The 22,428-nt window shown below is 42.6% G+C and overlaps 2 protein-coding genes across 4 annotated transcripts in view; one reads left to right on the forward strand and one right to left on the reverse strand.

Moving 5' to 3' along the window:
• Window positions 1-18,602, reverse strand: pkdccb (protein kinase domain containing, cytoplasmic b). Of its 2 annotated transcripts, none has more exons than XM_030443665.1 (8): window positions 18,516-18,602; window positions 9,732-10,652; window positions 8,296-8,427; window positions 6,053-6,324; window positions 5,627-5,706; window positions 5,216-5,323; window positions 1,341-1,517; window positions 1-992 (listed from the first exon to the last, which is right to left on the reverse strand). In XM_030443665.1, exons 2-8 carry the CDS (start codon window positions 10,371-10,373, stop codon window positions 886-888), a joined length of 1,518 nt encoding a protein of 505 aa, XP_030299525.1. In that variant the 5' UTR covers window positions 10,374-10,652; window positions 18,516-18,602; the 3' UTR covers window positions 1-885. The 2 variants fall into 2 exon arrangements, with proteins under 2 accessions (XP_030299525.1, XP_030299523.1); XM_030443663.1 differs by lacking the exon at window positions 18,516-18,602 and adding an exon at window positions 13,246-13,504.
• Window positions 13,520-22,428, forward strand: part of disp2 (dispatched RND transporter family member 2) — a 16,462-nt gene continuing 7,553 nt past the window's right edge. The window contains exons 1-7 of one of the 2 annotated variants that reach the window (XM_030443659.1): window positions 13,520-13,823; window positions 18,849-18,993; window positions 19,136-19,413; window positions 19,499-19,528; window positions 19,660-19,783; window positions 20,398-20,513; window positions 21,508-21,623. In XM_030443659.1, coding sequence (XP_030299519.1) covers window positions 13,729-13,823; window positions 18,849-18,993; window positions 19,136-19,413; window positions 19,499-19,528; window positions 19,660-19,783; window positions 20,398-20,513; window positions 21,508-21,623 — 904 coding nt within the window. In that variant the 5' untranslated portion in view covers window positions 13,520-13,728. Of the gene's footprint in view, window positions 13,824-18,848; window positions 18,994-19,135; window positions 19,414-19,498; window positions 19,529-19,659; window positions 19,784-20,397; window positions 20,514-20,544; window positions 21,330-21,507; window positions 21,624-22,428 lie in introns of those variants that run through there. The other variant, XM_030443660.1, reaches the window with a different exon arrangement.

Genomic DNA, 22,428 nt, shown 5'->3' on the forward strand with positions numbered 1-22,428 from the left:
GAAAGTAGAAACAATACCTTTATATAATTACAAAACTGTACAATTACAAGAAGTAAAGTATAAAAAAACACTGACGTGAAATAATTTTTCATTGAAAATATAAGTTTCACCCACAAGGTGCACGTAAGCTATAACGCACAATCATGTAAGAACAATTACATTTCATTGGATCATATAAATATTTATGAACTAAGTACTATAAACTAAAGTTTACAAAAGCATGTAAAAAAACCAAAAAAAACAGACCGCTCTGGAATGGTTCTAATCATCTTTGCTCATTGTTGACGTGTAAGAAACTTACATGGTTGTTGCCGTCTCATACCACAGCGCAGCTAAGCCGGAGAACCATGAAAAAACAGCCGCAACCTCAGCGCATTAACATCAAAGTGTATTTGTATAAGAGCTTGTTTTCTTTCTCGTCCTCAGGCTTCAAACGCTGAGCTGCGGCGGCTGTTCTTATTACCTCTTTGGCTTAAAAATCCCTACAACGGGGACCCGACCTCACAAGAGAAGCCAACACACATGGCAAATAAAGACAAGGTAGAAAAAAAAAAAAACATGTCGAGGGCACAAGGCTCTCCCCTCCTAAATTGTACCTGAAGGGAAATCCCTTTAAATAGTAGTTGGCAAAGGCAGTGAACTGGCAGGCACATCAAACAGTCACTGAGCAGAAGCCCTATAAATACATCACATTCACTTGCCTCACTTCAAACGTCTCCTCCTCCTCGGCCCGGCCTCTGCGCTCCTTCCTGCAACGCCTGCCGAGCCGGGTCGCGCATTCAACATGTTCGCGAGGAGGACGTTTTCTCATCTTAAGCGCACATCACTGACTGCTTGTTATCTCTCATCCTGCTCGGCCGAAAACACTTCTGCTTGTTCCCTGCCTCACACCGTGGACGTCTCAGGGGCAGTGGTTTTCTTCACGTACACCTCTGATGTCCCGTCAGGCACCAGATGAGCGAAGCTGCTCCTGAAGGAGGCCAGGAGGCGACCTGCAAAGCACAGGGAAAAAAAAAGAAAAAGAAAAAAGGAGAGGAAAAAAAAGCCATGTTAAACACATCTGCAACATCAATACATGTTTCGACTTCATATCTTTAATTACTGTATACAGCTCGACATTCAAAAGTTTCAGGAAAAGATCAGAGGAGTAGCGGCTGTTTACTCACTAGTCTCAGTCATGTGATGGACATGATTTACTGGGTAATTATATGTGCTAATTACAAAGCATTTTCATCATGTGTGCATGATGGTGCTGATTTAACTTGTGTAATGAGATTCATTCAGAACAAAGTGAGCTGAAATGCAATAAAAAAAAAAAAAAAATGTTCTTCTTCACTGACCCGTCCATGTCTTCTGTCCCGTCAGAGTGAAGCTGCTGCACTGGGAGTGGGAGTTACAGATGAGCGCTGCCTCCCTGGCGCTGTGCACCGACAGCACGCAGCCCTGCTGGCTGTACGACGGCCAGCAGCGGTACTCCACGTTCCCAGAGGTCCCCATGCCTCGCATCACGGTGTAATCTAACCACAGAAAGAGGAGATGCCACTTCAAAACATGAGGCCACTGAAAGATTCTGGAGCGCTCTCTGAGGATAAGATGAAAGTTTAATGATCCCCGGGGGCGAAACGGATACTGTGCAGCGTCGAACGATGAGAATACAGATAAGAACATGAAGAAGAGCGAGCAGGAAAACAGGTTGAAGGTGAGGCTGCGGCATCTTTATCATGCAGCTGCAGAGCTTGAGCCGACTCAAAGGGATTCCTAATATGGTTGTGACTGACAGCTAAATGGTAAAAGATACTTCAACACAAATTCAGCTGCTTCATGTTGACTATAATTTCTGGAGGCCATTTGCTTGCTGTAGTAGCAGCAGAAGGATTCATATAGTGCAAAACTTTTTTACAAAAATAAGAAGTCAGTGAAACGATTTGAGTTCTGTTAAATTGTACATATGTTGAAGGAAAAAAATATATATACTTTTAAACATCCGACAGCCCTGAAATGTCCTTAATAATTATTCCCACAAAATGCAAGCAAGGCCTAAAACTGATGAGCTGGAACCACAAAAGCAATTTTGCTCGAAAAAGAGCAAAACAGAATAGTTGCTGATCATTTCTCTGACAGTAAATCAATAAACTACGTGTTTTAAGCAATGACAAATGCACATTTTCCTTTGTTACATATGTCAATGCCAACGTCATTACCACGGATCGATAAAAATAATCTACATTTGATAACATTTTCATTTCTTTTCTTTGACAAACTGTTTCTCCGCACCTGAACAATCACTCAATCACCTCTCTTCACCTCTCTCCTGCCCAACATTTGCGTTACATTCATCACCATAACTCTTTCAGTCAGACGCCTTGTGGATCTGGCCTTAAATCATCTGCTACACATTAGCGGGAGCCATGAGAAAGAAGCCTGCACACATGTGCCGACACACACACACACACACACACACACACACACACACACACCAGAAGAGGACAAAAGCCTCGTCTGTGAGTCTGTATGGAGGAGGCACACGGTTACAAACTGTTAACCTTCCTAAATGGCAGGAGCCGGTGTGTGTGTGGGGGTATTGTTATAGAGGAAAAAGACACGAGGATCTGAATTCTGGGCCCGAGACAAGGGAACAAGGAGAAGGAGTGTTTCGAGGATCCTTCTCAAGGGAGAGGAAAATTGAGGCCTGCTGGGGAGCGAGGCCTCAGCTGCTGAGGAGATAGAGACGTATGAATATAAGCTCTTTGTGTTTAAGATGAATGGCAGGACACCAGCTTTCCCTTCATATTAACATAAAGGATATCAGACGTTTATGGCAGCCCCTCAAGGTCCTAAATGAATTTACAGTTTGCCTTTCAGCACACATCTTGACTTGCAAGAAAAAAGCTGTTTTTAAGAAACTACGTCTTTATGAGACTCTGGCCTCCACCAACAAATCAAAGATGATGTCAACAGTGGAAAAGTTACATCCACATAACCAATGAATCTCCATCTGTCAGCAATTTCAAATTAAGACTTGGGATGTGATGATGTCTTTCTTATACACACACGTGCGCGCGCGCACACACACACACACACGTTAACACACACTGTGGTTGTCTTTGAGCTGTCTTGCCATTTGGCTTCTTTTATCAAGCGCAGTTATGTCTTTGGCCGCAGCTCTGTTTTTTTTTTCTCTTTTGAGGGGAGACGAGTTAATGAGCCCATATGTTATTTTTATTTTTTAAAGCAATAATCTTGAAGTTTTTCATTTAAATTTCTGTTAAGTCCTTATCTATCAGCAAATGAGGCAAACACAATGATGATTGAGGCGAAGGCCCATTGATCAAAGCACTTGCATTCGCAGTATAACAAACTGGTGCGTTTGTGGCGACATTCCTTGGAAAAAGCACCAGCAGGGCACAATTAGAGACCTGTTTTTCATCACCCAGCGGCAGTTGGTTGTTGAGACGGTAGGCGACGCGAACGCAGCAGACTCGCTCTGGAAGCAGTGCACTGTTTTTTTCGGTCCCTGCACGCGTTGAGGATAAACTGTCACTATGGCCGAACGATCAAAGAAAAGATTGACGAATAAAGTCAGTGAAAAGGCAAAGGCGTCACACGGGAGACACTGTTTGGATCTCGAATGAAACAGAGATTGTAACCATAATACACAGCGTTTAGTCTTTGTTCTCATGTCTGTGTGTTACTGTGAAGCAAACACCGGTAGCGGTGGATTAGCTTAGCTTAGCATAAAGACTGGGAGCAGACTGAAAAAGCTAACCTTTCACTATCTTATGGTAAAACAAATCCAAATACTGGAAAATCAAATAAAACCCCACCTTTTTTGCAGAGGATGAGGGAGGTGCTGTCCTCTCTAACTTAAGAGAAGCTCCAACTAACACCTTATGACTTGTAGTCACCATTTTACAGGTGGTTACATGTGGCAGTATCTCTTGACAGGGGCCAGGAACGTCCTTCTACAATGCTGTTATGTCTTGACGGCAGGCTAGCCGTTCTCCCCTCGTACCAGTTGGTATTCTCGGTTGTGCTGACTGCCTTCTAGCTACATATTTACCGTTTCCTCAAGTTTCCAGTGCTAATGATGATAAGTTAGGGCAACTGGCCACTAGCTATAGCTGTATATTTACCAAGAGAGAGAGAGAGACCGAGAGTGAGAGTGGTATTGAGTTTCTCATCCAACTCATCCAATAAATCACCTCAAATACATTTCCCAAACTGAACGAGGCTAAATTAAGTTTAACTTTACAAAACTAAAAACGTTACCAGGTTTTTCCTAAACCAAACAACAATTTCTGTTTCAACATACCCCCTCCAATATGACAAAATGATACACACACACACACACACACACACACACACACACACACACACACACACACACACACACACATTTTTTAAGGTCTTATCACACTTAGCAGCAGCAGGGTTGACTCATGGCACCTCCTTGTTAAGCTAAAACATTCCCTCCTGGTGTCAGCCTCAGCGCCCAGGCCTCTTACCCTGAATCTGTGATTAAATTCACAAAGCGCTGCTATATAAACAGTCCAGCATCTGGGGGACGGAAAATCTCACCACAGGAACGCAGCCAGTCATTCTGTTATTAATATTTCATAGAGCTGAGAGGAACGGCTCAGGAGGGAGGGGTGGGGGTGAAGGGAAGCGAGTTGAGGAGAAGAAAAAGTGAAGGACTTTCAGTGCTTATACTGAGAGAACACAAAAGTGGGTTGGAAAGTTTGCAGAGAAATAACTGACTATGACTACACTCAAAAGGCAAATTTATTTTGTTTTGGGTTTTTTTCGTATAAATATTTCAAAAGCTGGACAAAAAGTTTGCAAAAAAATCTCTTTACGACTATCCCGAAAGCAAACAGAACATTTCTTGTGTAAAGAATAACCTTATGTAATCCCAGCACTGTTTTTTTAAATGAACGCCGACTGCGCTTTCAGAGCCAGAGACACGCAGGATTAATCCCACTTTGTTGGTCTTGTCCTCTCATTCCAGCTGCCTAATAAACCTGTCAAAGCAGCCCGGGCGTGGAGAAACACCACGACCCCCCTTCATTTTTTTTAAAGATACAAGATGAAAACAGGGGTGTAGACTGTCTGAGGGGAACAAAAAAGCTAATTCTCCAGAAGAAAAAAGAAGAAAAGGGTCTACAAGAGGGCCCACTGTATCTTATAAAAGCTGCCTTCATTCCTGAGCTCTTACCTCTGATTATTGATGGAGGCAAGTTGTCCAGGTGCAGGCCAGACTTGTAGAGGAGGAGGATGTGTTCAAAGGCCTCCAGCGTCTGATTGATGTCAGCTCTCAGCTCCCCTGGACACACATGATGCATTCAATCTTGTAAAAGAGCTAACTGACAACAGACATAAAATCATATTCATCCAATATGGATGATTTGTTTGCTTCCCCTCTCTGTGTTCCCCTGTCGCGTGATCCCAGCGCAGAACAAATTGTTTTCATTACGGTGTTACATGTCATGAGGCATCTTGTCGAGCTCATTAAAAAGAAGCCCTTAAGAGTGAGGCATGTCATCACACGACTACAATGATGGAAAGATTTGCTCTCTGATCTTCAATGGTTAACGTCCCATCATGTCAAGACGTCTCTCGTCCTCACCTGTTGAGTTCATGATGTGGTCTACCAGGTGTGTGAGCCCGGGCGGGGCCTGGTGAGGCAGCAGGTAGGTGAAAAAATACCTGGGGCCAGGCACAGACAACATATTCAGTCAGACAGAAAGAAGACAAGCCCAATCACATAGTTCCCCTAGAAGACGATTTGTCTCACAAGGGTGTTAAAACAAACAGTCCATAAAGCTGTCAGAAATCTGAAGGCTGTTTTAAAACAGGCAGGACTCCTTTTTTTCCCACCGATACTACCAATTTATTCATCACATATCCTCCATCAAATTTCCAGCTGTATTTCTTTACAATCAACAGCATTTTAGGTGTCACTTGGACCCGTATTTAAGCAATCATCCATGTCGCTGCTGCTCCCTCCATTCATCACACGTCTATCATGTCGTAAAACTGTCGCTTTTCTTACCTATAGGCGTTGTAAATGTTCCTCTTCTCACTCAGGCCCTCACACACTCCCCGGGCCGAGCACGGCAGAGTGAAGTTTCTGTGTGGAAACTGGAGGGTGCAGTCCGCATCTGTCTGACAGGAGGTCTCCTCAGCGCTGGCGTCATCCAGGTCTGTGAGCTTTAGGCTGCCGGAGACGGTGACAAACTGCCGGGGCTGGAAGTCCAGCAGAGCCACGGAGCCCAGAGGAGACTGGGACAGGAAGTGGAGGAGCCTGACCAGATCCAGACACACCTGGATGAGATCAGACATGCCAAAACCGGATCAGTTAGATAAATGACTGTTTAAGTGCTCAGAAAAGTAGTTAAGGAGAAACATATTGTTCTTATACTAGAGTAGAATTAATAAGTCTATAAGTCAACAGAAATGTAAATTAAGGACAGTTACAGTGATCAATTAAATGACTCAAAATGTCTCCAATGTGAGGAGTTTGCTCATTTGTACCATTTCAAATGTAATATGTTTGGGCTTTCTAATGTTGGCCAGAAAAAATATCAATCTAAAGATGTCACAGTGTTATCAGGCAGTTTTCAATTGCACACTTACGGATTGATTTACTACAATATTTTCTTAATTATTTAATCTGTTTACTTTTTGCTTAATCAGTCATACAATAAATATTAAATTGGCCATCATGTGTCCGTTCTGTCCAACCAACAATCCAAATCCCAAAAGTACAGATTTAACTGTCATGGAGACAAAAAAAAATGGAAATTGCAAAACCTGAAAACGGTGGATTTGTGTTGCATTTCTGCTAAGAAAATGCCATAGATTAGACTGCCAAATTGTTGCTTATTTTCTGTTGATTGATAATCCTCTGTTTATCAAGTTACAATTTCAGCACTAAATCAAGACCGACTGATTAATGAAATGTTAGTTACGACTCTACTTTACGTGTTCCCTCCAACGTTTTGTCAAATAAAACCTTAAAACAGATGTTTGGATAACCAAAGAAATTCTTGTTGGTCAAGCTAAAAACAGACTTGTTTTTCCCTGAAAAGTTGACACTCTGGACAATGTAATTAAGATTCATTAAACAGCTAAAAATGGTTAGTTATTTGCTCGTAAGTCGTTACAGCAACCGCATTTGCAAGCCATTTCCTGAGACTGGTTTTATAGTACAAATTAAATCCTATAATAAAAACAGAAAGAGAAAATAAGTCAGCTACTGAAGGCAAAATAAAAGCATTAGCCATGGATGGTCAGAGCATGAAATGATCCTGTCACATTACAAACATAGCTGCAGTGTTAGGTAATGCTCCGAGTCTCCTGGACGTCACTTGGTGGGATCGAAGCTCTGTAATAACAGGGCTGGGTGAAACCGAACACCCCCGGATTACTGTAGCCTGCGCAGATGCAACGTTGCTGAAAGGGGCCGAGCAGCTCGAGGGGGGTATTATGAACGGCTATTTGGGTGATGCAGCAGAATGAGGCCCATAGTTGAGATGATACTCTCAGACTGGGATGTTACTTTTGCTAATCCTAAAACAAAGCGTGCATGCTCAGACTTTTTTTTTTTTGGTCCCTCTTCCAGCCATTCTTTCTTTTCAAACACATTCATGCGTGAAGACACACACACAGACGTACTTGTACCTCTGTACTTGTGAGGACCCTCACTGCATTGTTGCATTCCCTTCTACAGCCATCACAGCTGAATGCCTCACCCTAACTTGATTCTAACGTAACCCTTCAAACCAAAGTCATAATCTTACAACAGCAATTTGAAGTTGTGATGGTAAAATGTCCTCATTTTGCAAAACGTCCTCATTTTGTGGTAACCTGCCACAGTCCTCACTATGTAGCAACTACACACAGAGATTGAGTCGACCCCCATCACAGGTATGCTCCCAGCAGGAGTCAACAGAGGATGAATTTACACTCCAGGGATCCTAGTGTGTGTGTGTGTGTGTGTGTGTGTGTGGGATGACATGACATTCCTAGCCTGCAGTGGATTAACTCCAGGACCCATCTCCATTCCAGCCACGGCCTGATCAAATTCACCGAGGGACAGATGTCGGACCTCCAGGAGTTTCAAATGTCCGCCTCCCTCATCTCTCACCCCTTCATCTCTCCTGCCAAGATGAGCAGGAGGGCTCGCGCACACATACATCCGTGCAACATGTGCGAGGAGGACTTTGCCGTGCGCAAAGAATAAATGACAGAGCATGCGTATCGACAGCTGTTAGTGGGAGCTGACGCGCTTACCCTGAATCTGTCCTCCCAGGGACTCTGGAGCAGCTGGATCATCTGGAGAGGATTCCCCTGCTCCAGAATGACTGTGACTCTTCCTTCCCCTCCTTCTCCTCCTCCTGAATCCCCTGCACAGTGACCCTTGAGCTGTGGAGTGGAGGATAACTGTGGTTAGTCACAGTGGTTAAGAAAGTAAAAAGAGGTCAGTATGCTACTGTTTGCATTTGAACTCTGCTGAGAGCAGCAGGCTAACGTGTCTAAAAGTTCTTGAGGTTAAATCGCGAGGACATGATGTTCTGCCAGCCTTACACACTCTACAGCTCAGACTTGTGACGGTAAAATCACATTAGCCCACGGGGGGAATGTTCTGTGCACACTTGTGAAATAAATCGATTGAGCTGTCGGACACACACCGCCGTCACACAACCGCCGCATAAGAGAAACAAACTCGTCCGCTCAGTTTCAAAACTAAATTGGGCTGTAATGGTTTGAGTGTGCGAGCGCGGGGGGTTTCAGATGCAACCAAGGATAGTAGAGAGGACAGAGGCACATTGTCTGCTCCTGCCAAACTGGACGCAAAGGTCAGAAGAGGGTCAGTGAATTTAATTTAATTACATGGGAAGGTCCTGCAGAGCCAATGAGGCCTTTCATCCAGCTCACTGTGCGTGAGACAAAGGAAAATGTGAGCAGTGGTACATGGATTATGGAAAATCTTCATTATAAACTAGCTATAGTTCCGAGTGTTCAGAAAGAAGCTGCTAACGTCAGAGAATCCCTAACTTTAATGTCTTTACGGCATATGGACGTTAACCTGAAGAGTTTTGGTGCGGCCTACATAAAGGTTTACTTCAAATGTGCACAGGAGTAGGGCTGCAGCTAAGAATTACTTTCACTGTCGATTAATCAATCAGTTGTTTGGTCTATAAAATGTAAGCAAATGGTGAAAAAAGCGCTCAGTGATTAAGAAAGCCAAAGATTGCGTCCATAAAAGGTGCAGTATGTAGTTTTGAGAGGACATTTTAAGGGAGGAGAAGAAGAGAAAAGTCAGTCATGAGTGAAAGAAAGAAACCGACGTCAAAGGAAAACACAATTTCAGACTCTTTTGCTTCGTTTCTGGTTTCAACATGTGTTCTGGGTGCCGTATTCCCCTCTGAGAACATCGTTTATTCAGTTGTGGGAATAAAAAATTACAAAAAATATATTTTTGTGGGATTACCCTCTTGATATTGTAAATTACCAAAACTACATAGAGCACCTTTAAATGGCTTGTTTTATCCATAACCCATGGTTAATCAGTTTACTACCACATAGGAGTAAATAAACAAGAAAATATTCAAAGTCAAGAAGTTGGTTTCCGAGATTTTCCTAAAACATGACTCAAACATTAATTGATTTTAAGGAGAGTTAGCCCTTTCAGCTCTGCACACAAGGCAGACAGACGGGGCATTTACCTTAATGACGTTCGGATGCTGCAGCCTCTGCAACAGGACTATTTCCTTCTTCAGCTTGTAAGAGACGAGCTCTCGGCAGCCTCGCGGGTCTTTAAAATCCTCCACACACTTCCCCATGTCTATCCCTTGCTCGTTGACCAGCTTTAACGCCACGGGCTGACCCCCGGCCAGCCTCACTTTGACAACCAGTTTGGTGTATCCAGACCCGAGGACCTCCACCGCCTGCATGTCCACCAGCGAATCGCAACCCATTTCATCCATATGCGCCCTCCTCGAGCCATGCGTGATCTCACTCCACAGGCTGTTATCCAAAGTCGAGTCTGGATCCTGATCAAGTTGGAAGTAATGTCGACTCTCTCCGGGCAGTCTGTTTTCATCATCATCATCACCATCATCATCATCATCAGGTAAAAGCAGCGGAATGATTTCTTTGCGCCTCTGGTTCAGTTGGTGGATCAACGCCCCGCGGAGAGACGCAAAGTCTCCCCCATCATCATCCCCAGCGAGAGTTGCATTGGAAAAGTGGGATATCCTCGCTCCGAACTGCTGCACGCTGCTTATCAAAAGTGACACCAGAATAGAAAGCACCACGAAAGCCAGGAGGGCAGCCGCGCGTAAAGAGTTGCCCATCCCGCCGGGCATTTTCCTCTCGTGGCACGGCTACTGCTGCTGGAGAGAGGGACGTACGGCGGCCGTAGGCTGGCTCCGAGTGAAAGGACTCCTGACTTTCCTGCAGGAGAGAAGCGATCAGCTCCTTGTTTCCACCTCCCCGGGAACTCCCTCTAGAGGTGTGTCCTGCGCGCTCGTAACTTTACACCGGCTCAACAACTTTGCAGGAGAGCTCGACCTCATGTTGTCACTCAATCCGCGCGTCAAGGCGCTGTCCGCAGCTGATTTCACAGCCGCAATCACACACTGCATCTGTGGTCGGATACAGAATCGCATTAGCCAAAGGAAAAAAACAACAACATCTTTTATCCAACACAGACGCACAAAAAAAGGAAAAAGTGTAAACACTTTTTTAACTACTAACTACTTTTAAACTTTGTTTTGATCACAAAGAAATCCTGAGTTGTTTTGGATGAGTAATCCGGCTGATTTCCCCCCAAATCTAAAACAAAGATGGTGTTTGTTAGACGCAGCAATAAATTTTTTTTTTATGTTCATATGTTTTGCATTAATATGGAGAGAGGGATTGGCTGCTGACGCCTTCGCAATCTGCCCGACAGGTGGCAGCAGAACACCTGTTTCCCCCTCGCCCATAAACAACCAATTACACAGATTGATTTCTCACTGTTCACTAACATCACACAGAAACACACAACTCTGCCTCTTCGTCTCCACACGGTCTTCCATGTTTCTGTCTTTATTTATCCGACTGTGTTTGTCTCACAGCTCTTCGGGCAGCGCTGAGGCTGTAATGAAGTGTTTCCCCTCGCATCACTACTCCACACAGAGATCTGCCACAGGAAATTACTATGGCTGTCACCTCCGTACCAGCCAGAAACCAAGCCCCCCTTCTCCGCAGCCTCTCATTATGTGTGTGCCTGCTATTCAGTTCGTGCCTGTGTGGTGTATTTGGGTGTTTTTTCCTTGTGTGTGTGTCTGTGTGTCTGTGTGTATGTACGCATGTGTGTTGCAGGCCAGGCAGTGTAAGTTAATCAGTGTCTGAAGTCAGCGAGGCATTAGCCATGTCAGCTGCAGAGCAGGCTGTTCAGAAAACTCCATGCCAACCACCAACACAGCAGGCCTTTTGTTTAGCCCATATAGCACAAAACACTTGAGCATGAAGATCGTTAAGGAGGTCCGAGCTCAAAGGTCCACTTACTGGCTTTCTGAGCTCTCACGTGCATCCTTTGAACCACATTTAACAGCTCTGAATCATTCAGATTGCACTTAATCAACTGCTTTTCTGCTATCTGTGAATCCGTTTTGAACATCACGACTCGCTGAAGCGCAAAATGAAGCTCCATTATTGAGATGAAAATAAAGATATCCCCCCTCGGCCGCCTCTGCTTCTCATTTAAAACCATAAAACGGGACTTTTATCTCACCCACAAAACTTTCTCACACCCTCCTCTTCCTGATCTTTGCCTTTCTTCCAATAAATCGTTTCTTTTTCTTTTTTTTTCCAAGGTGGCCCTTCAGACACAAGGGCCCAGCGCCATGATTCATATTTATAACCAGAGCCAGACCAGCGGCCGCCTCATTAGCAGAGTCACACAAGTCTGCTGTGTCACAGTTTCTCCATTCTTTGTGAGACGGTCGGCTCTGGCTGACTCTCACTCCTCTTAATAAGTACCCCAAAGTCATATTCTGTTTCCTTCTGTTGCCTTGTTTTCTTCTTTTCTTTTCTTTTCTCCTCATCTCTTATCTTCTTAGGAATAAAGCTTCTTTTTTGGCATCTGAAGATCAATATCACACTTGAAAACTTCCCACAAGCGCTTTCATAGATAGATAGATAGATAGATAGATAGTAATGCTTTGATGATGAATTACTAAACTGTTCTGAACTATGTCCCAACAATTGTGTTATTTTTCATTTACAATTGCTTTATTGATCAGCTACAAACTTTTATTACAACAGCTTTTGGGTTTGGGAAAAAAAATCATTTTTCTGTGAGGAAAGAACAAAGTAATAATGTTATCAAATCATTAATAAATGATGGTAGTTTTGTCTCACTTTCTAATAAGCCGTCTAGCCTGCAGCTGGGAGAGTTAATAATTCACCAATCAGGGGATTTCAGTCCAGGGCTGTGCCATATATTGATATTATATTGTTATCGTGATATGAGACTATAAACCATCTTCACTTCTGTATATCGTGATTACGGTATGAGTGTGGTCTTTTCCTGGTTTTAAAGGTTGCAAGGGATGGAGTGTACATGTCAATAAAATAAGATTTTGTGTTTTTTGGTCTGAATAAGTGTTTATATCTAGAGGACTGAAATCAGAAATAAGAAAAAAATAATAATAAATGAATAAATAAAATGGATAATATATTTGGAAAGTACATAAGTAGTTGAACAAGTACAACGGTACTAAATACAGAGGCAAAATAAAAATGTATTTATTCCTTAATTTATGATTTTGGCAGATTCAGTCCTCCATAGTCACAGGATATAGCTACTCAAACACATTTTTCCACAACCTGGCAACCCAAAAGTTGTTCCTTTTGATCGTTAACAGCTGATCTATAACACATTAGTAAAATTTAATCAACCATAAACAAAACAACGTACAAACCCTTCATCCATAGTGTGATATACTTAAAACTTATATTAAATCCTGCAACGTGAGCACAATTGAAACTTTTAAACTCTCAGTTTGATTCTTGCATGCATTTACCACCTGTGCTTTTATAAAAGCTTAAGAAAAAGTACCTCTTCTTGTATTGTCTTTGTATTCATTGTGCTTTTGTTCAACTTAACGATTGAAACATCGATGATCTCCGTCTCCTCCTTATACACTGGTATAGATTTAAATAAAGGGTACTGGGGGTAGTTGCTCTTACGGTTGGATTTCAGCTCCTCAGTTGATATGTAGGTCACTGTGAGTGTGCAGCACCGCGGTGATGAGCAGCTGGAGGTCCCGGTAAAGTGACTGCTGTAATTGATCACATCATCGTTGTCTGCGCACCTTCAAAACGGACATTAAACAGCAGATGTAGCTGCGGCCCGAGCCAATTAAGCGGCCACTGATGCATACTATCCGTCACTTTAGTGCTCCAGCACCGCGACCGGTTGGACAGCGACCAGGCGGCGTCCTCAGCATCACGGCGGCTCCGCCAATCAGCGCGCAGCTCGGGGCAGATTAACCCAAAGAGCCCCGGTGCTGCTCTGTAGTAGCAGCCTCAGAAACAAGCCCGCACCTCTGATCCTCGTGGACTCAAGTCCGGGCAGATGGAGGCTGCTGGAAACCAATTCGTTAAACAACAGCAAATTCCATAATTGCCTTCTTTCAGGTCGAGTCTCGGAGCGGATTCGGGGGGGGGGAAATGGAGGCTTGCTCGAGAATAGGAGAGAGCACGGATGCGATAGTGATGGATGAGTCTCCCACAGATGAAAGGGACATTCAGCAGGCTTGCCAGAGGTGGGTTTTTATTTTCTTTGCGTGTTGTTATCTCTGGTGCAGAGTGTGTAACTTGACTACTGTGGGAAAAATAACTGAGATTTACAGCAGCAGACGCGGATGTGTCCTTACCCTCCGGTGGCCGATGTGAGTATTGTTCAGTCCAGCTGTGCACAATGGGATAATGCACTGGATATGATTACTGCTGCTCTTATTTTTTTCCCCATTACACTATTAGAATTGCCATTTTAACATTGTTTTGCTATTCCTTGATTATGTTTGACTGAAACTAATAGATGGTCGTGTGTCTGTCAACTTACTTTTGCTGTCTTACATGGTCCAGGTCAAATATCCTCTTTTTAATTCAAGAGATCACACTGCTCATCAGTGTGTTAGGGAGATGCTAACCAGAGCCAGTCCCTTTGGTTTATATCATACATATATATATATGTATATATATATATATATATATATATATATATATATATATATATATATATATATATACACATATGGAAAATCATTTGTTTCCCCTTGATGCAGCAACGCAAACACACACACACACACACACAGACACACACAGACACACCCACACTCTCTCTCTCTCTCTCTCTCTCCCTCTGTCACAGTTACACTCTATTTGACTTCTGCGAGATCTGCTCAGTGTCATCAGCCTCCTGCTTCTCCGGGTCACTGATGTCACCCCCGTCACTCACTCTGCTGCTGCATATAAAAACGGCCAAGGGGCTTCAAACATGACAGTCAGGGCTGGAAACAGCTGAGGCCTGCCATCCTTTGGCTCAGCAGCGACAGGCCACATTTTTTTTTTTTGTCTCTCCAACGAGGATCCTCTCGTGGTTTCTTTTCCTACACCTCGAGGGGCAGACCCCCAAGTCTTTTTCCTCTAAATAAACGCCCCCACAGATACCAGCTTTCTTTTTTAGGAAGGTTAACAGTCTGCCTCCCTGCACTCAGCCTGAGCTTTTGTCCTTTTTTTCATGCGTATGTGTGGGTGATTGGCGGTTTAGGAGATGTTTGGGGACACGACACTGACTGGCAGCCAGAGAACTGATGAAAGAGACATGCTGTAGAAAAGGGAAAGAGACAGAGGGGAGAGTAGTGAGAGCTGACAGTCTTAAGCTTGTGAAATTTTTTTGTTATTCTTCCTGCTGGAGTCTTTTTAGTGCCTTGAAGCTGTCCTTAAACACTGCTGTTACAGCTTGAATTATCACCCATAAGATTTACTTAATGAGCTGAAACTTAGTTTGGACCACAGCTAGAAGGGAAGGAAATGAATCTAATAAACCAACCTTAATTACATACCAAAGAAGGATGTGATAAAATGAGTCACCTCGTGTATAGTATAGTAAAAATGTCCACTCCGACCAACTACAACAGTAAAATGCACAATAACTCATCTTCAATAATTATCGGATATAAAATAGAATTGTGTAACACCTAGAGGGGCCATTTTGTCCGCACTGATTAGTTTTACTTATGCACCACTACTTGAGGCAGGACTTTTGGTTATGATAGAGTATTTCTACAGTGAAGTTTCCTGAATGCTTCAGCCATGGCATACAATCAGTCGTTGTTAGGTCAACCTAGCTAAAGATAAAGCAGTCCAGTACAACAGGCCAGAGCTGAATCTTCCCCTTGTGAAGGTGATAATGTTAATTTTTTGTCAAATGAAAATGTTTTAGTGCTGCGTCGATAAATCTTACTTGTCATTTTTGAGGCTCCAGTTTGTGATGCTATTGAATTATAATGTTTTATAGTGTGAGGTGTTTCAAATATTTTGACTGTAGACAATAGTATGTCATAGCTGTTGTAATATATAAGGTAATTTTAATACATTATGACCTGGCAACAGTTATTATGTATGTAAGCTTGTATTCACTGAGTTTTGATTGGGCAAATCACATAAATACATTAAAGGGGCACTATGTAGTTTTGGATAAGAAGTACAAACTCTGAATTTTAATATTTTACAATATTTACAATATTTTAGAACTGAATAAAAAAGCTGCTCTCAGAGGAGGATAAGGTCCCCAGAAGCTAGAAGCGTGGCAGGGTCCGCCAAATATAAACAAAGTAAAACAGTATGAAACTGTGTTGTCCTTTGAGGTCAGTTTATTTATTGAGTAATGAAAACAAAGAGTTTGTTTGTTTAGTTTGTTTGATTAGTTTGTTTATGCATGAAAAAAAAAACAATGACCATGTTTCTCTTCCTGATATCTACATAGTGCAGCTTTAAACAACAAATGAAATGTTCATAACAATGTAAACCGTCTACCCACAAAGGCAAAAACATAAAGAACGCAAACAAAACAAACACATACCGATGGCATTGATACGTATTGGACTACCGAGCATCAGACTGGATGTTAACAAATGCACTTCCATGAAAGTATCAAATTAAAGTTTCCAGAGCTTCCCCAAGATCACAATTTTCCGAGAATGAAAGAAAGGGACTCCAAACCTCATGGAATTTGTCTGATTTTCTCTTTTCATTGAGTGTGTCATTATTTCAAGGACAAGGCATCCAGAGAGCTCCTTAAGCCGTTAACCACCAGAGGGTTTTCACATCCTTCCAGCAAAGAGAGATTAGACTTCTTGCTTGTCATAGACACACTGTAAATCAGTCAGTTTCTTTTCTGTGCTGTTTGAATTACAATCCTCTGGGCACAGGCTAAGAATACAGTTTAGAGCAACGGGGAGGGAGCAACTTTTCTTTTCTTGTTTCAGCTTTGTTGTTTTGATGTCTCTCACATTTCTGATGTCATTCTGTCATTCTGACATCAGCGACAACGTAAGCATCCTTTTTCTCTCCCGTGTGTGGGGAGCGGCACAGTGACACCTTCCTGGATGTATTTTTGTATTCATCTGCTGAAATATTGATGAGTTTCACAAATTGCTCTCCTCGTGTGTGTGTGTGTGTGTGTGTGTGTGTGTGTGTGTGTGTGTGTGCCCGTCAAAGAGGAGTAATGGGCTTAAATACTAACAATTATCCTGAACCCTGTAGAGAGGGGGCTGCCAGGCACAGGTTCCACACTACCCACTAATGATTTAACATAAGGTGTTCTGCTTGGATGGAGTTTATCGCGCCACAGCCATAAAAATACTGTACCTTTTATGTGAGTGTATTTACCCACTCACTCCAGGCTAAACTACACGGCAAACATTTGTTATGCGAGAAAAGTGCTGCTGAGTACACCATGAGCTATTTATTATTTAGATCATATTACACTTTTTATTGTAATACAGAGACAAAACAGCGAGCTCCAACCATTAATCTGCTCCATAATCTCTCTGCTACTGTATACCACCAATTCAACAGGCCACTCATCATCTCTGGCCTTATTACGGATGCTAATAAAACTGCGTGAGGTCATTTAGGCTCTGTTGACTTACTTCGTTGCCACGGTGACAAGACAGGAAGTGCGGTTGCATCCAGACTACTGTGGAAAAACAAGCATGTGGTAGACTACACAGACCTCGTGGCCCCTTTGGTGAGACACCACTGGAGCATTACTGAGCAGCTCAGCTCGGTCTATTTATCTACACTATAATGAGACTTTAAGACGTGCTAACATTCAAATTCTGGAAACTAACGCTCAGTAAAATTGGAATAAATTATTCTGGTGGACTGCGAAGCAAAACTTTAGTCAGATTCAACCCCTAATATACAAACCCCTCCTTTAGGTTTATGTAGAAAATCATCTTTCTCTACATTATTTGACAATAGTGTATACAGTATACAGTGTATTATGGATCACTTTGTCCCAGCTCTTTATCAAAACTACATAATCTTAATATATTTGTTTATTTCATAAGTCTTGCGCATCATTTTATACACATTTCCTCCAAATTCAGCCTGACATGTTTGGAATTCCACTTTGAAGTTCTTTAGGTTTGAATGATATTTTGAAGCCCAACATTTACAGTGGAGTTTAGGGCCTATAATACACCGGTGCATTTTGCAGTACATATTTTTGTTTGAGAATATGTTAATATAGCAGAAAAAGGAGTTGAGTCTACAGCCATGCTGGTGGCTCCATGAGGCTGTACTTTGAGCCAAAAGAGTGCTAACACATGAACGTCGAGTAGGAATAATGTTTACCCATACATTCACTGCAAACCCCAAATGGTCAAGACCACACATTTCCAAAAGTCAGTAGGAACAAAAGTTTCAAGTTGATCTGCAGTTATATTTCAATCTGGACCAAAGTAATGGGCCAAACAACCAACCAAACAACCACCACTGTCATCCCTAGAGCCACTGAGTGTGGCTCTCTCTCTCTCTCTCTCTCTCTCTCTCTCTCTATATCTATATATATATATATATATATATATATATATATATATATATATATATATATATATAAATACTGTTTATAATTAACCAACTTTCATAAAGTGAGCCTGCAGCAACACACACTGAAGGAATGAGAATGAAATACTTTACAAATATAGACGCGAGAAACGTATCATTTCACTCGTCTCTCCAGGGTTCTCCTGACTTCTACCATTACCCACGAGTCCTTGCTCAGTGTTATGTTATCTCTCCTCGACAGTCACCGACCTCTCTAATAATGGGGTCAGTGACATGATGCGAAAACAGTCCCTCACCCTCTCTCCCTCTCTCTTCCTGCCTCCTTTCTTTTTTAATTGGGCCTCCTCACTTCCAGTAGCCAGAAATCCATTCCTTACCTCATTAGTTCTGCTGGCCTGCTCAATTCTCCGTTGAATACCAGGTGAAGCCGAGCAAAGAATGCAGTCGAGAAACTGAGATGTCAGTCAGCCTGTGGTGGGGAGACAGATTGTCATGCCTAAGTTTTATAAACATTCCCCTCTGCATATTTGCACTGTCTCATACTGAACTTTTGAACCCTCGACTTACCAGAGCTTCCCTCCTCTCCTGCTTATCTGTCAATCATTTCTCCTCTCCTGTTACTATATTTTTTTACATCTCCCATCTCTTTTATTTATCTTTTCACACCCCCTCACCCATCTTCCTCCTGTCTGTCTTTTTCTTCCCCTCAGTGAGATCCCGGCGTTGTCTCTGTGCCCTCCTGACAGCGAGTGTGCCACTGAGGCCCAGTTGACAGTCATCCAGTCTGAAGGGGAGCTGTGTGACAGCTGCAGCAGCCTCGGCAGACCCTCGTCCTCCTGCCAGCTTTACCACCAAGTATGTCTGAGCGGACTATGCTGTTTGTCTTCTAGGATAAATGTTTATGGATCCATTAAGACAGCGTCACTGTCTCGAAATGTTAGAAAATAGATCAGAGATTAGGAAGCGCTCAAAATACGTTCCTCTGTTTCCTCTCCAGGTCCCCCGAGGTCCTCAATCTGGAGTTTACGATTCACTACACCCTAGAAAATGCCCCCACTGCAGCCATTACGGGCCAATCAAACCAAACGCCTGCCACGACAGCCATTCGAACACAACAGGTCCCCGCGGCGAAGCAGGTGTAGGGGTGAAAGCGGGACGCGGCTGTAGCTCTGCTCATCAGACGTCTCATCACGGCGCGGTGAGATGCCACTGGCTGCACGGGTCGAATGAAAGCGGGCCACAGAAACCGCTGCAGCGACATGTGGTGACAGTGAGGTGTGTTTAAAGGAAAAGTTTTGTGGCCATAGTCCTAAAGTTGTGTTGAGTCATTTGCATTATTGAAGTTTTCATATATTTACAGGGATGGAGGACTCTACTGCATCCTTAGAAAGTGAGTAGTGAAACCAGTTTTCACTTTAAAACCCGGAGGTATTGCTGATCCAGCTTTTCTTCTTTTTCTTTTTTTTTCTTTCTTTTTTTTTTTTTTTTACATTTCTTCTCCTGTGGTTTTCTATTTTGCAGTTACTCTCAGGTGATAGTGGACTACCCGTTGGTTGTGTTGGTGGGTTGTGCCGTGCTGCTGCTTGGATGCTCACTGGCTGGACTCTTGATTGGTCCACTGCCAGACTTCTCTGACCCACTGCTGGTGAGTCTCAGACAGACAGACAGACAGACACAGTCACGAACACGTTGACAAAAACATACAAATGTTATCCTGAGGCGCATGTGTCTCTGCTGTCACGCCTCTGTCAAGTCTACAGTACACAGCACCCTCACCACCTCAGGCTGAATGTTAATTACTCTTTCCTTAAAGACAGATGATCTCCGACGTACCCCTTTAACTTCAGTCTCATCTCTGATTGAATGAACATCATTGAATTTCGATCACGCTCGCTGTCTTCTTAATTAAATACATCGTTTCACCTTTCAGACGCGCGCTTTCAGGATAAAAGCTGATTATTCTAGACGTGCAACACGTGAATCCCCACAATGCATCATTAAGGATGAGTCATAAGACGGGCTTACACAAGGGTATCTGCATCATAAGTGTGGGGATAACATCAAACACTCATCGACCAAACAAGCTCACTCAGGGTGTTTTTTTTTCCTCTGGCAGTTCAGAACAACACTGGCTGCTTATTATGCTAATTCATTCAGTAAGCTGCTGCAGCGCATTGATGGGCACCAGTGTCAACACTATGTCTTTAGCTTTGATGTCTATCTGTGTGTGTGTGTGTGTGTGTGTGTGTGTGTATTCAGGGCTTTGAGCCCCGGGGAACGTATATCGGAGTTCGCCAGTCCAGCCTGTCAGAGCTGCAGGAGAACACAGGCCCGGGGAAAACTCTGTCTCCTTTACCACAGCAGCTCAGCAAAAGGTCAGAACTCTACTAAGATAAGAACATATAATTAAAGCATGTGCAGTCTGTAAATAAATATATCCACAATCCATATCGATATCTATTATATCAACAGTAATCAAATGACTACGTCTACTGATGTCAGCACTATTTCTCACTTCATTCCTAAACGATACATCACTCCAAATCATACCCTTAAATTCTGAAAGCTTTTGGTAAAGATCAAATCTGTGTAAGCCCCTAACCCTCGGTTTATGTGAGAAAAAATAAAGTTATGGTAAGAAACGCCACGCTGTGCAGTGCTTACTATATATATTTCAAGGTTTTTATGCATTTTTGAATGTATAATGATGTTTTTAAAATACGGTCTAAACCAGGCTGTATGTAGCCAGAAAATAAGTCCTTGTCTATATTGGAGCTAAAGTATAGATGTGTATGTAATGTAGGAACCCAACAGGGAATTATCACATGACCTAGTAGTTCATCTCAGCTCCATGGAGCTTTTTGGCATGTTTTAGCTCAATGTTTTAGTTTACTGCCTCTCACCGCTCTTACCAGCGTTATTTAGAGCTGCAGCAGGTAGCTGTTTTCAGCAAAAACACAAGCTCTGATAAATCAACCATTTGTTACCTGCCCAACACAACAGGCAGACAAAGTTAGTCACCACCTGGAGAATAAAGTGAAGAATTTAGCAACTGAAAGGCTACATATTTTCCTGAGCAGATGGTGGCGACCAAAAACTGAGCTAAAAGACATTTGAACGAGCACTTATCAGGTGGACACAAACATCACTCCTAATGAACAGCTGGATTTGTCGTAAGCAACTTTTAAAAGGTAACAATATGTCAGTGTAGTGCTTACAGTGTTACAGTGCCCCCAAGTGGCCAATAAAAGCATTTTTTCAGTTTTAAATGTGACAATTATCAGTTTTGTGTCATTTGGAACAAAACGTATGTGTTTAATAAGGGCTGAAAAAGCGTGCATGTGTGTGTGATTAACCTCCCTGTGCTAGTTTTGGGGTTGCTGCCAGCGGAGACGCCAGCGACAGTCAGAATCCCTCTAGGCCTCGCTCCAAGAGGATGCTGGCTAGAGATTCATCTCCAGACACCTTCCTCTGTGATTCTCCAGGTGGGTCAGTGCTGATCAGTTCCTGTCAATAAAATCAAAATAACAGTCCTAATTGTTATTGGAGATTTGCGTTGCACATTTGCGAAAATTAGAAAGGTAACACTGCTGACTCCTGCATACTCAGCAGAGCAGACAATGAAATGTTAATATTACTAAAGCAGTGTTAATGTGATGCCTGTGAGCAACTTCAATGAGTATGTAAGTACCAAGAGCTGAAGGCAAATCCCTCCAGCCTGTAGAGGATTAACCAACACTCAGCAGACTGATGAAAACAGTGACTGCTTTTTGGTTAAATGCAAATTCACAAAAAATAGCGAGATACTACAAAGACGTGAATAGAAGCTTTTATTAAGTGGCTTCAAAGAAGACAGATTTTCCAGATTTTACGCTTTAATCTCTACTTTAAAATCGTGCGCTGTTAGATCAGAGACTTCTCTTTGTCTTATTGAATATACAGAAAGCTAAATGGATTCATAGTAATCCCAAGCCTTGAGGTTTTCATTTTATGATTTTTGTCAACAGCAGGTTACATTATAAATAAGTTTGTTGTTCACCTAGTCTACCTTAACATAAGACCCAAGACTTAAAGGAACAATTCACCCCAAAATGAAACATACACATTTAGCTGTAGGGTGATTTTTCATGTAGTTGAGTGTCATCTAGTTCCATTATATTCATGAGAAGGCAGACATCTCTACAGTGGATATTTCCAAAATGTACAACTCACACTAATCAATCTAGATGGAGTAACAGCACTACAGGGAATAGCAAAATATGTATTTTTGATTTTGGGGTGTGCCGTCCC

Source organism: Sparus aurata, chromosome 16, assembly GCF_900880675.1.
Source record: "Sparus aurata chromosome 16, fSpaAur1.1, whole genome shotgun sequence".
Classification (NCBI taxonomy): Eukaryota; Metazoa; Chordata; class Actinopteri; order Spariformes; family Sparidae; genus Sparus; species Sparus aurata.

What these genes read in the sequence shown, in the direction of transcription:
- pkdccb (XM_030443665.1), bottom strand. Translation starts at nt 10,373, where the DNA reads ATGCCCGGCGGGATGGGCAACTCTTTACGCGCGGCTGCCCTCCTGGCT. An exon ending in AACATTTACAACGCCTATAG is followed by an intron (nt 5,707 to 6,052) that starts GTAAGAAAAGCG and finishes GCCTGGCCCCAG; the next exon opens with GTATTTTTTCACCTACCTGC. An exon ending in GGGACAGAAGACATGGACGG is followed by an intron (nt 993 to 1,340) that starts GTCAGTGAAGAA and finishes TGTGCTTTGCAG; the next exon opens with GTCGCCTCCTGGCCTCCTTC.